Source organism: Cebus imitator, unplaced genomic scaffold, assembly GCF_001604975.1.
Source record: "Cebus imitator isolate Cc_AM_T3 unplaced genomic scaffold, Cebus_imitator-1.0 Scaffold526, whole genome shotgun sequence".
NCBI classification, from domain to species: domain Eukaryota; kingdom Metazoa; phylum Chordata; class Mammalia; order Primates; family Cebidae; genus Cebus; species Cebus imitator.
In genome coordinates this window covers 1,231,944-1,246,051 of record NW_016107841.1, presented here as the reverse complement: position 1 = coordinate 1,246,051, position 14,108 = coordinate 1,231,944, and the positions used below count along the sequence as shown (strand labels likewise).

The 14,108-nt window shown below is 54.0% G+C and overlaps 1 protein-coding gene across 9 annotated transcripts in view; it reads left to right on the top strand.

Annotated features, from left to right (window-relative positions):
* The window catches only part of ANK1 (ankyrin 1), a 116,488-nt gene that overhangs the window by 97,535 nt on the left and 4,845 nt on the right, over window positions 1-14,108 (top strand). For 4 of the 9 annotated variants that reach the window (XM_037733462.1, XM_037733460.1, XM_037733461.1 and 1 more), the window contains 3 exons: window positions 3,254-3,512; window positions 8,108-8,191; window positions 10,415-10,555. In XM_037733462.1, the coding sequence (XP_037589390.1) occupies window positions 3,254-3,512; window positions 8,108-8,191; window positions 10,415-10,555 (484 nt within the window). Of the gene's footprint in view, window positions 1-3,253; window positions 3,513-6,290; window positions 7,075-8,107; window positions 8,192-10,414; window positions 10,556-10,797; window positions 10,933-14,108 lie in introns of those variants that run through there. The other 5 variants (XM_017514548.2, XM_017514555.2, XM_017514549.2 and 2 more) reach the window with 5 other exon arrangements.

Here is a 14,108-nt window from a genome sequence, read left to right as displayed (position 1 = left end):
CTGGGGGGGCTCGCTTAGGGACACAGCGTGCTGGGAGGGCTCCCTTAGGGACACAGGGCGTTGGGAGGGCTTGCTTGGGGACACAGGGCGTTGGGAGGGCTCGCTTAGGGACACAGGGCATTGGGAGGGCTCGCTTAGGGACACAGTGTGCTGGGAGGGCTCACTTAGGGACACAGGGCGCTGGGAGAGCTCTCTTAGGGACATAGAGTGCTGGGAGGGCTCTCTTAGAGACATAGGGCATCAGGAGGGCTTGCTTAGGGACATCAGAGTACTGGCAGGGCTTACTTAGGGACATAGGGTGCCGGAAGGCTCACTTAAGGCTTCCTGTTCCCATAGAGCAAAGGAATTGCTTGCTTAGGGACATCAGGGCGCCAAGAGGGCTCACTTAGGAGAGCAGTCATGAGGCTGGGGAGACTGTGGCTCAGCATGCTGCTGGAGCTGGTTTTCTGAGCTCCTCTCCCCCTGCCTGCTTCCTGTTGAAGGCCATATTTAGTTGAAGGCCATATTTAGAAGCACCAGTACCCAGGGAAGTTATTTGTGTGCAGTCACACAGCCTGCATGTGACGGAGCTGATAATGGCGCCCTCCCCGCTTATCCCCTTTGAAGGAGAGGCTGGTGGGCTTATCTGGGGCAGGACAGAGCTTTCAGCTGTAGAGCAGTGGGTGCTCTCCTCCCCAAGCTTCCCTTGCTGAGAAGGCCCCACCCTGTGCCGCAGCAGAAAAGCAGCATGGGCAGGTCAGGAGAAGGTGAGGCGTCCCCCAGACACAGTGAGTGTGCGCCCAGGGCCAGCTCACCTCGGAGCTCTCATCATCCCATCTGGATCGGGGCCTACAGCACGCCTCTCCACTGGGTGCAGGGAAGGATGCCAAGGCAAGCCAGGCCTTGCAGCTGCAGAGAGAGGTGACACAGAGAGGAGATGGGGCTCACGTTGTCCCCCGGGGCTGGCACAGGAGGCGGATGACAGAGTAATCCCCTTCCCTCCAGGTCACCTGGCTTGCCACGTTTTCCCTAAAGTAAGGACATGGTTCTTGTGCCCCCAGGAGGCGGTTCCAGGCCCCCACCCCAAGGAGCTCAGGACTGGCCAGATCAAGGAAAGCTGTTCTCGTGTCCTCTCCCTGCCTGCATGTCCCCTCAGTTCCAGGCTGAGGCCCAGGCTACTGGGGCCATCCCGCCGGATCTGTGCAGTGTGACCCCAATACCCAACAGAAGGGAAAAGGAAAGGTTGGAAGTTGAGACAGAGAGGACTTCATTTGTTTCCTAAACAAATCCTCGGGTTCATGGGGAGGATTGAACAGATCTGATGAAGCTTAGGCCAGTTTAAAGTGAAATAGTGGCCTTCCCTGAAGAGAGGCACCTTCCCGGGATGGCTGTTCCTTCATCAGGCATTTATTGAGCACCCGTGGGGGGCTGCACGCTGACACAGCAGGGTTGCTAACGGGACAGGAAGGCCCGGGCTCTAGGTCTATTGTGTTATTTCCTGGCTCTGTGACCTTGGTCAGCCTTCTAGTGGGGACAGATGAATTTCATCCCCTCACTCAGCAATATTTATTGAGTGCCTACTGTGTGCCAGGCGCCTATAAAGAGTGCCTGGGTGCTGGCATTGAATGAAACAGAAAAAAATCTCTACCTGCAAGAAGCATGGTTCTAGCAGGGAAACTAACAAGAAACAAGATAAAGTGAGTCAAATTAGAAGTCATTAAAACAGAAATTCTAGATAATAAGTGCTAACAAGGAAAGTCAAGCAGGGAAGGTGTGTATGTGGAGAGGAGGCCGGCTGGAATTGCAGATGGGCGGCCGGGGAGGCCTGCACGAGTGCCAGCTGAGAGACCTCAGAAAATTGAGGGTGACTGTGAGACATCTCAGGGAGGATGCCCCACAGAAGGCCTAGCCCCTCGAAGGAGACCATGCTTGGCACGTGCCCTTACAGAGTTGGCCAAGCCCATGCAGCTGGGGAGGGGAGGGCGAGCAGGGTAAGCTCACCTGCCTTGAGAGGAGACTGGTGTGCCCCGGCGGAGAAACAGGAGGTGCTTCGGGAGGAAAGGGCTGTGAGCTTGTGGGCTGGACGGCAGCGGTGGCCGTGCTGAGAGCTCGGTGGGTGGAGGACATATTTCAGAAGCATCTGCTGACAAATACAACTCGGGGTAAGAGAGGAAGAGAGGGGTCAAGGAGGGCAGTGGTGTCCTTGACCTGCCCGCTGTGAGGATGAAGATACCATCGATGGCAGTGGGATGGGGTGGACGTGCTTTGGGGGAGATCCTGAGTGTGGATTGGATTGCGCTGTCCCAGAGATGCCCAGTAGAGATCCAAAGTAGACATGTGAGCCAAACCACATCGTTACAAAATTTTTTAAATAGCTGGATGTGGTGGTGTGCGCCTGCAGTCCCAGCTAATCAAGTGGCTGAGGCGGGAGGATTGCTTGAGCCCAGGAGTGCGGAGCTGCCGTGAGCCGTGATCGCACCACTGCACTCCAGACTGGGTGACAGTGAAGCCCTGTCTCAGAAAATAACAACAGCAAAGTAGAGATGTGGAGGAGGCAGCGGAGTGCACGCATCTGTAGTTCGAGGAGAAGAGCTGAGCTGGAGACCCACATCCAGGCACTCTGGGCATAGAGATGGTATTTGGGGGCATGGAATGAATGAGCTTGCTTAGAAAGCGGATGTGGATCGTGGTGAGGTCTGAGAACTGAACCCCTGGTTGCTCCAAGGTTCAGAAGTCAGGAAAGTTAGGAGGAACCAGCAGAGGACACAGAGCAAGACTGGCCAGAAAGGAAGTGGGGGGCGGGCGCCAGGCCAGTGCCTTCCAGGAGCCACAGGAGAATATGTCTGGAAAGGGAGAGAGTGACCACCTTATCAGATGAGGACTGCCGAGTGGGAAGGGCCTGGAGAGCAGAACGGGGTGGTGGCAGAGCTCAAGGACATGGGATGAGAGTATGGGGGTCCCAGTGCTTGGACCATCAGGGCGAGCTGAGTGCCCTGGGAGCCCCAGGGGAGAGCCGTTCACCCACAGGGAGGGACCAGTGGCTTCTCTACCTGGACAGCATGAGAGGGGCCACGTGTGCCCCTCTGAGCCGCAGCAGCCAGGTGGGGATGTGCTCACGTGCTCCTGACATTTGGAGGGATGGGAGGATGGTCTGTATCTTTGATGAGCCACAGCTCCGGAGGGGGAGAGTGCCTAAAAGGAATGAGACCAATGGGTGACCAGGTGTCCTTTCTCTCTCCCTGGCCGGCCATCTGCTGCCTCTCCTGGACCCCAGACTGCAGGACTGGGATGCAGACGGCTCCATTGTCTCATACCTGCAAGATGCTGCACAAGGTTCCTGGCGAGAGGAGGTCACACAAGGCCCACACTCATTCCAGAGAACAAGCACCACGGCCAAAGGGCTGGAGCCCAGCGGGTCTCAGGAGTACGAGAAGGTCCTGGTGTCAGTGAGCAAGCACATGCGGACAGAGCAGCCCAAGGCCGAGAGCTCGCAGGCCGACAGGGACCGGAGGCAGCAAGGCCACGGAGAGCAGGTGCGGGAGGTTGAGAGCTTCTTCGCCTGGGTGGTGCGGGTGAGAGCCCGAGGGGCGCTGCGAGGCGCTGTTCGTTCCCAGCATCAGAAGGGGCCGGGGCTCCAGGCTGCCTCTCATGCACTCAAGCCTTGAGCTAAGCACCTCTCCTTCCTTTAACACTTGCAGTGGTGCTTCTCTTTCTCTAGAAGTCAAGATCCAAGGGCATGTCCCACCTTTCTGCCTTCTGGATGCCTGCTAAGGCGTCTGTACCCGCTGGGCAGCTGCTGATCAGAGTGGCTGAGCAACTTGCTCTAAGCCACAGTTTCAGAAGTGGGCCCTGAGCTAGGTCTGGCTGACTTCAGAGTTGTGGCTTGTGTTGGTTTTCTTGTTCTGTTGTGTTTTAGGAAGGGCTAGGAGCCAAGCACCAGGCATGGGGCTTACTCTCATCCTTCCGTGGCCTGTGCACATGCCCAAGCCGCTCTCGTCCCAGCACCTCAGGCCCCCTTTGTTAAAGAGGGAGTGATCGGAATGTCACCAAATTTCCTTGGCTCTGGAATTCTGTGGCCGTTCAGGTGGCCTCTGGATGGCAGTCACCAAGTGGAAGAGGGGCCCTGGGATAGAGAGAACCCTCCTCTCCGCTCCTGATTTCTCCAGCGTCTCCCTCTCTCGGCCCTCCCTCCTTTCTTCCGCTTCCTCGGACTCCCTTTGAGTTTGACAAACTTTATTGTGTGCGATTCGATCCCCTTCCTCATTCCCAGGTTCCATAATAACCCACTTATGGCCAGTCTTGTTTCATCTGCACCCCCCACTTTCTCCCACTGACCTATTATTGGGAAGCACATCCTAGCCATCGTGTGAATAGGTATCTTTTCCATCTGTGTTCTTTTAAAACATGCACCGCTGTTCTGTGCGTGTGCGTGTTTAGCGTGGACACCAACAACGCTCTCTATGTCTCTCTTTTCACACCTCATCCAGGCACGGTGCTTCCCCCTCTCCTCTGCTTCCCCGCTTTCTTTCCTTCTCCCCCTTCCTGCCTGAACCTTAACCTTCGCAGGGCACCTGCAAGGACTCCAGGACTAGGGTGGCTCTGGAAGGAAGGCCCTAAGCCGCTGGCCATGGAGCTGCTAGGAATTCAGTCAGGTTTTATTTAGAACGCTCCCCTGCCAAGTATGTGCCCCTGGCGGGCCGGCGGCTATGTGCATTTCTCACTGCAGGCGGCCCATGCTGTCTTCCATCAGGCCCTCCTGGGCGCCCAGTTCTCCTGCTCCCAGAGCACACGTGATCTTAACTGGGTCTCTTCTCCTGAATCCCTGGGGAAAGAGAAAGATGCCTAGAGCACTTTTCCCACTGCCCCTGTGCACTCAGCCCTTGGCAAGGAGAAGTAGACCCAGGAGACCAGGCAGCAGGCATGACGGCCCCAGGGCCTCACCGGGAGGACCTTCGAGATCACATATACAACTCCCCAGACTATAAATAAGGGCACTGCGGACCAGAGGAGGGGCTTTCTCCAGGGTCATGCAGTGGACTGATGTCAGGGACCAGGAGAGTACAGATCCCTCAGTTCCAAAGCCCCACATCCTTACATCCAGCCTGCACGTGCAAGGCCAGCACACCCAGCCCCGAACCGGAGACACCGATGGGAGGGCCTGGCAGGAGGCTGCTAGTGCTCAGCTCACTGGCCCCCAGGGCTGATAAGGAGGCCCTTGAAGGTGATGATGGTTTGCAAAGCACCCACTTAGCATTTCCACTGGACCCCTGAAAACAGTGACAGGGAGATAGAGAGATTGCGTGTAACTCGGGATTTGGGGGGTAGCTGAGATGACTGTGACCCAGCTGACTTCTCTGAGGACTTAGGAGGAAACACCTGAATTTGGACTCTTTGGGCCAAAACCAGATGCTTCGCCAGGCCTGGCTTCTTTGCACATACTTTTCCCCATGCTTCTTTTGAAATGAGCAGGATTGTGGAGTGAGAGGCATTTGGAATCTGACTCCTCCGTTTACTTACTCTTCCACCTAGGCAGAATACGTTGCTTCTGTTTCCTTTGTGTAAAACGGGAAGATGATAGAACCTGCGTAGTTAGGATTGTGGTAAGGTGTCACTGAATTAACGTGAAATCCACATAGAACCATGAACTACCACAAGCGTCTGCCATTGTTATTCATAGCGGTAGCATTCATAAGCTAATGATTGTCCCAGCAGCCTTGAGAAGGGGTGGGGGGAGTACTTTAACCCCTGCTTCACAGATGAGGAAACTGAGGCACAGAGAAGGTACCCAGCCCTCCCAAGACCCCACAGTGGGTGAGTTGTGGGGTCAGTCTGCTGTGTCCCAGAGCTGTGTTCTTTCTGCCATGCTGCACTGCCACTCAGAAAGGAATAGGCTGATCTAGAAAGTGAATTTTTTCCCATCCGCAGCTGCTGTGGCTGCATTTATGAATCAGCTCTGTAAATGCAAGTTGAGTGCACATGGTTCCTGCTGTGGGCATTGATAGCCTCACCCGGGAAGAGCCCTCAAGGACAGGCCTTAAATAGACACAGCAGCTCCACACTTCAGTTTCGGGAGGCTGTGCCCCTTAAAGGAAGGGTGCAAGGGCCTGCGGGCTGGCGGGAATTACAGACCGGCTTCCAGGTGGCCCCACCACCTGTGCTGGGCGCAAGCCCATCACTCACCCTTTTGGGGCTATTTTTGAAACAGACCCTTAACTATCCAGTGTATTAGCTGGTCTCATACCGTGTGATGTGCTGGGGACATCATTGGGATCACTGCGGTAGCTGCCCAGGGACACACAAGTGACTGCTTTCCCAGACTGAATTACTTTCTCGAGTCCCTGACTGAGAAATTTTCCCTGGGCAGAACTCTCTCTAGTTCCCATGGGGATGGGCAGGCAGGATAGGCCAGAGGCCAAGCCCCTACTTCCAGCTCTCTGGGCAGGGCGGGGCAGGTGGGGCAGGGCAAGGCAGCAGTGGGTGTCACTTACACAGTGACTTTCACTTGTGCTTTCAGTGCTCAGGACACAGGCACCTGCCAGCTTCCTTCTAGCCCGGTTGGACAGCTCCGGCAGCTGGTTCGGGAGCTAAAATTATAGGAGCCCGACGTCACCCGGGCCACTCAGGGCAGAGCCTGGCTGCTGGACAGAAGGGCACTTGGGCCGGGCTGCTCCAGCCGAGAGGGGCATTGGGTGTCCTGCCCAGAGAGAGAGAAACAGTGAGAGACCAAGAGAGCAAACCAGAGAGACAGAGAAGGGGAACGCAAGGGTCCCTGGGGGACTCAGGCGTCCCAGTGGAGAATGAGTGGCGGGCCCCCCACGGCGGCCGGGCCCCTGGCTGCACTGGTCCCCGGAGGGCCAGGCCGGTGAGGAGGCGAGGATGTGGACTTTCGTCACCCAGCTCCTGGTCACGCTGGTGCTGCTGAGCTTCTTCCTGGTCAGCTGTCAGAATGTGATGCACATTGTCAGGGGCTCACTGTGCTTCGTGCTGAAGCACATCCACCAGGAGCTGGACAAGGAGCTGGGGGAGAGCGAAGGGCTCAGTGACGACGAGGAGACCATCTCCACCAGGGTGGTCCGGCGGCGGGTCTTCCTGAAGGTAACCGCTGGCAGCAGGCCAGCGGGGCTGGCAGTGCGGGTGCCGCTGCTGTGGGGAGCTCTGGACCCAGAGTTGGGAGACGCTGGACGAAAAGGACCAGGAGGCCCCCAGGGATCAAGTTCTGCCCTGGGAGCCAGAGTGTGGCAGTGCCCACCAGAATCCACCCTCCAGCACCCAGCGCGGTGTGGCAGAGACATTAAACACTCAGCTCTGGGACTCGGAGGCTGCTCTCGTCCTGTGACTTTGTTTCTTTCTTCTTTCTCTTTTCTCCTCTCTTCTCTTTTCTCTTCTTTTCTTTTCTTTTCTTTTTGGAGATGAAGTCTTGCCCTTTAGTCCAGGCAGGAGTGCAGTGGCAAGGTCATGGCTCACTGTAACCTTAAATTCCTGGGCTCAGGTGATCCTCCCACCTCAGCCTTCTGAGTAGCTGTGACTACAGGCACGCACCACCAGGCCTGGCTAGTTTTAAATTTCTTTTGTAGAGACAAGGGCTCACTATGTTGCCCGGGTTTGTCCTGAACTCGGTTCAAGCCATCCTCCAGCCTCAGCCTCCCTAAGTGCTGAGATTGCAGGTGTGAGCCACCATGGGATTGCACCCGGATGATCCTGTTTCTGTCACCACCTGGCTCTGGAGTTTTGGGCAAGTCACATTCTGGATGATGCTGCCTGTGCAAGGGCGTTTCTGTACTGCAAAGTGCTATAAAAATAGGACACAGGTGCCTCACTTCCTCTCTCAGGGCCTGCTCCATCAGACTTGCATAATCGCCCCCATCTTGCCAATTCCCAGGGGGCGTTGTGAGGGCCGAGTGCACAGTTGTGAGCTTGGGCTGTTCGTCTTCAGGCACCGGGACCTTCAGGGGTTCCGCCCACGCCCTGGGAGCCCTGGCGTGGCTCCTGCTTCTCTGCGTGCTGAGCCGGGGTTTCCTGCTGGGGGAGTTATTGGGCTGTGGCTATTTTGGCTGCTGCTGTTTCATTTCCTCTTTTTCCACGACTCCCACTCACCAATCTCGCATTTTCTCCCTTTCTCTAATTCTAGGGGAATGAGCTTCAGAATATTCCAGGGGAGCAGGTGACAGAGGAGCAATTCACGGATGAGCAGGGCAACATTGTCACCAAGAAGGTGGGTGCAGAGCGTTCCCTCTGTGCTGGGGAGAGGTAGGTGGGCTAGAAGCTAAAAGGTGGTGGAAGCCTGCAGCTTCTCCCACTGCCCTGAGAGCCCGTGAGCATAGCCGAGCTGGCCACCCCCGCAGAACAGGAGGGATGGAGGGCCCAGGATCTGGGAGCTTTGGTCAACTGAAGTTCAGACACGGTGTCCGCACAACCGTGTTGTCTGAGTCAACCTGAATAGCTCCAGCTGCTCCCTTCCAGAAGAGCTGCCCCCAAGAAACATCCCAGACCTAGTCCCATGATGCCTAACCTGAAAACAGCTGTTAAACGAGCAGTTTGACCATCCCTGGCCTACTATGAACCTCCTCAAATAACAAGGATGTGGGTCGGGTGTGGTGGCTTACACCTGTGGTCCCAGCATTTTGGGAGGCCAAGGCAGGAGGATCACTTAAGCGCAGGCATTTAGATGACCCTGGACAATATGGCAAGACCCCAGCTCTAAAAAAAAGTTTAAAGAGATATATATTGATATGTATATACATACACACACACACACACACACATATACACATACATATACATATACACATACAATATGGCAAGACCCCAGCTCTAAAAAAAATTTTTAAAGAGAGAGATATATATATGTATATACATACACACACACACACACACACACACACATATGCATATACACATACAATATGGCAAGACCCCAGCTCTAAAAAAAATTTTGGTAAGAAATATGTGTGTGTGTTATATATATGTATGTGTATATATGTGTGTGTGTATGTGTGTGCATATATGTATACACATATATATGTGTGTGTTATATATATACACATATACACATACAATATGGCATGACCCCATATAAATGTGTGTTATATATGTATACATATATATAACACACACATATGTGTTATATGTGTATATAGACACATACATGTATATGCATATACATATGTGTGTACGTATACATATGTATATACACACATATATATGTATATACATATAAGTACACACACATATGTGTATATACATATATGTATACTCATACACACACACATATATATACACATACAAAAAAATTAGCCAGGCATGGTAGTGCATGCCTGCAGTCCCAGCTACTCAGGAGGCTGAGGCAGGAGGATGACTTAAACCCAGCAGTTCAAGGCTGCATAAGCTATGATTGAACCACTGCACTCCAGCCTGGGTGATAGACTGAGACCCTGTCATGATAATTAATTCATTAAAAGGAAGTGGAAATGCATCGAATTGGCAGCAGATGTTAATTCAGCAGCCATGACCCTGCCTGTCACGTGTGGGGCACGGTGCTAGCTATGGGTAAAAAAGAGGAGGAGCCGGGGCAGGATCTCGAATGTGCCCCTGCTGGGGTGCAGCTTGCACCACCCGGAGCAAGGCTCCTTGGGCATCTGTCTTTCCTCCTGCACCGTGAGCTGCTTGCAGGCAAGGACTGCGTCTCACTGATGTTTCATCTCCCACTCAGAGCACATGGCACGTACAGAGTAAAGGGTTTGAATATTTGGACAGGTGAACACAGGAATGGGTGGGTGAAAAATAGATGCCCTCTGCCCTTAGGGGCATGGGAGTAGAATGGGAAAGAGCACAAACTCCTGTCCATACCAAGAAGCGAAACAGAAGGCTGTGTGGGCTCGAGCGGGAGGTCACATCCAGTCACACCTTGGTCATGAAATGACACTGCCAAGGCCCCTTCAGGGCTGTCCAGGATAAGGTTTTCCATAGAGCGATGGGGCAAAGGCTGTCCCTCTTCTTGGCCTCTCAAGGAGGGGCTCCTAGGACAAAGGCTCCCTCCCCCTCGGAGCTCATTCCTGGGACCTGCTCTTCTGAAGCTTCATATTGAGGGCTTGACAAGCCCTTTCTTTTTTTCTTTTTTTTTGACACAGAATCTTGCTCTGTTGCCCAGGCTGAAGTGCAGTGGTGTGATCTCAGCTCACTGCCACCTCCACCTGCCAGGTTCAAGCGATTCTCCTGCCACAGCCTCCCCAGTAGCTGGGATTACAGGTGCCCGCCACCACGCCCAGATAATTTTTGTATTTTTGGTAGAGATGGGGTTTCACCATGTTGGCCAGGCTGGTCCCGAACTCCTGACCTCAGGTGATCTGCCCATCAGCCTCCCAAAGTGCTGGGATTATAGACTTGAGCCCCCAAGCCCAGTCTGACCAGCCCTTTCCTCCTTCCCTTCCTTTCCTAGATCATTCGAAAAGTGGTTCAGCAGATAGACACGTCCAGCGCTGAAGCCGCCCAGGAGTACGAGGAGGTGATTGTCGAGGGGCCCCTGGAGGATCCCAGTGAGCTGGAGGTTGATGTTGATTCCTTTATGAAACACGCTAAGGTACTGAGGCGCCCGTGGCCCCGGGAGACCCAGCGCCGTCACTGCTGCCTTGCTCTGCCCGTCTCGCAGGCCCATCTGCGCCACACCTCCCTCCACTCACCTCTTGACGAGCTCTCCCTCCAGTCTCCCCTCTCCCCGGTGGGCAGTGTGTCTGCTGCCTCCGTGTGGCCTCCTTTCAATCTACCTGTGTTCTGCCCATCTGTGCGATCTGTCCTGCTTTCTGTCTCTGCTGCTGTCTCCAGGTGGAGCTGAGAGGGAGTGGCCTACAGCCAGACCTGATAGAGGGCAGGAAGGGGGCGCAGATAGTGAAGCGGGCCAGCCTGAAAAGGGGGAAACAGTGACCCTGAGCCGCTCTCCTTGGAGTAGCCTCTCGGGAGGTAACACCACCCTTCTCATCCCTCCTGCATGGCCTGGTCTTTGGTGGAGTGGCTGCTCCCCTTCTCACCCCATCCCCTCCCGACCACCCCAGCATGACGTGGGACAAACAACTTGTTGCGGTGTCTTGAAGCAGAGATTCTCACTTCTCAGCCCTACTAACATGGCTCTGAGCCCCCGCTTCCTCATCAAGGAAGCAGAGTTAGTAATACGCACTTCTCAGGGACTGCACGGTTTTGTAAGAATGTTTTTTGGGCTGGGCACAGTGGGTCATGTCTGCAATCCCAGCACTTTTCGAGGTGGAGGCAAGAGGATTGCCTGAGGCCAGGAGTTTGAGACCAGCCTGGATGAGAGAGAGAGAAAAAGAGAGAGAGAGAGGAGAATGAAAGGAAGGAAAAAATACTCTTTGAAGAGTAAATGCACTGTCTAAATCTAAGTGGTAATATTATCTTGGAAAGCAAGCCGTGGGGGTCTGGAGGGCGATGGACAGGGCACTGGAGAGAACAGGAGAGTCTGTCTGGGCTCAAGATTGAGGACCGGACAGTCTCTTGAACCTGGAGCCCAGCTACAGTCCTGACCAGGCCAAGGCTGAGCTTCTCCTGGGTGTTTTGTGAAACACGTTGCTCCCTTGCTTTCTAGGAAAGGGTTGAGCTGACAGGCGCAGGGGGTGGACGACATGCTTTCTGTAAGTCAGGAGACCGTCAGGGCTGGGGCCTGGGCCCTGGTGCATGTGTGTGAGCATGGGGTAGTGTGGCTATGGAGCAGGAGCGTGTGTTGCGTGCCATGCTGTGCCGTGCCTTGAGGGAGGGCCGTGAAGACGCTGCGCAATGGTCACCAGCGGGGGCATGCGGTGCTGGGGGCTTCAGCGGCCGGCTCTGATCTCCATCCTCCCTGGGGCATCCTGTACTGAGCTGCCCCGAGGCCCTTCATGCTGCCCAGCTCGGGGCAGCTCAGTACAGGATACCTCGGGGTGGGAGTCAGCAGGAGGCGAGGGGGCACGGTGGCCCCGGTGCAGCGCTACCCAGGTGTTACCATTCACACCCCAGGGCCTGACTCTGGGGCAGAGCAGCAAGGAGGCTCTGGCTTTCTGCATTCGGAAAAATCAGGGCCCGCTGCCTCTTGAGCCACCAGAAGTGCTGACTCTGGGCTTCCCGATATATCTCAGCACTTGGGCAAAAAAGAGGACTGGCAGATCCAGTTATAGGATAAAATTAGACCTGACACCTCAGCAGCTTAAGGAGGTCACCGTGTTAACCCCCACACTGCCAGGGGTCCTACTAGGCTGCTGGTTTAGAAGACTCTGAGCAGCTGCTGTCGTGTCCTGGAAGGAACCCAAAGGTGCAAATAATGTTTAAAAGCAGCAAAGGGAAAGGAAAAGTACCCTCTTCTGACTTATGGTAGCGGGGGCGGCTGTGGCTTTAAATTTCTGTTTGGCTTAGGTTCTACGGATGCTCCTGAACAGGGGGAAGGTGGGAGCCTTGTTTTTGTTTTAATTTGCTGTAAATGATCTGCAACATGGCTGAAGCCCCCCTGCCAGGTGATTAAGGACCAGACCACACGAATTTGGTTGTCAGAAGCATGGAGCAGCCTGGCTCCAGGTCAGCACTGAGCCCTCTGTCAGTTACAGGCACGGGGACAAGTGTGATGGGGGTAGGAGCAGTGGCAAGGGGGAGGCAGAAAAAAGCTCCTGTTGAGGTCCCAGAGGGTTAGGGGACAGCATCAAATGCCCTACCCTTCCAACCAGGCAAAGGCTACAGAGAAGACGGTTGAGGACCCAAAGTCTTTCTCATTGACCACCTCCCACCCCCCACAAGCATGTACAGCCGATCCTCATCATTCACAAATTCTGCATTTTCGAATTCGCCTACTCACTACCATTTATCTGTAGCTCCAAAGCCAACACTCACCGGGCTTTTGCTCATCACGGACAGGTACACGGGGCAAAAAGTTTGTTGCCCGACCCGTGCAATCCCAGCTGAGGATGAACAAGGCCACACTCTGCCTCCTGGCTTCGTACTGTAAATAAGTGTCCTCCTTGCGATCTGGGTAGTGCCATGTTTTTGAATTTTGGGTTTCATTGTTTAGAATGGCCCCTGAGAGCCGTGCTGAGTGCTGCCTGGTGTTAAGTGCAAGAAGGCTGTGATGTTCCTTAAGGGGAGAGTATACCTCAGATAACTCTGCTCAGGCATGAGTTAGAGTGCCCGTGGGGTGAGGTCAGTGTGCACGAGTCAACCCTACTATATATTACATAAGGTGTCTTGAAGCAGAAACGCACATAAGACAGTTACGTGTTCATCAGTTGACCAAAATATTATGGCCAGAGGCATGCGAGAGCCTAGCCTTGTATTTCCCTTAGGAACAGTGGTTCAGTATTTGCTAAATCCGTGTTCACAGTGACATTTTGTTTTTGTATGTATGTATTTATATTTTGAGAGGGAGTCTTGCTCTGTCACCCAGGCTGGAGTGCAGTAGCACGATCTTGGCTCACTGCAACCTCCATCTCCTGGGTTCAAGCGATTCTCCTGCCTCAGCCTCCTGAATACAGTAGCTGGGATTACAGGCATGTGCCACCACCCTTAGCTACTTTTTGTATTTTAGAAGAGATGGTGTTTCATATGTTGGCCGGGCTGGTCTCCAACTCCTCACCTCAAGTGACCCGCCCTCAGCCCCCCAGAGTTCTGGGATTACAGGCATGAGCCACCGCGCTAGGCCTCAAATAGCGATTAATTTATAAAACAGAACTATTGCAAATGACAAGAATGGGCTGTATTTATTTCAGAGAGTGAAAACTGGAGCTTGTGCATCTAGAATCAAGGCCTCCTCCTCCTGCTTCCAGGTTGCATGGCTTTAAACAAGTCATTTAACTGCCCTGAGCTTCAGTCTCCTCAAGGGAGGATGAAAATAGTCCCTTCTGGATGTGCTACTTGTCAAGAAAACGGTTTAAAAATAATACGGTAACTGAACGCTGATGTGAAGAGTGAATAAGAACATGTATGCTCTGGGGCCCAAACAATTGCAGGTCTTGTTTGTAGTGTGACTCGGAGCAAGCCAAGTGACCTCCCTCAGCCTCAGGTTCCTTTGCCGTAAAATAGCAACAGTGCCGATGTTTCCCTTGTAGGATGGTTATGATGGTTGCTGAGCCTGTGTCTGTGAAAGAGCTGTCTAGGGCCAGCCATAG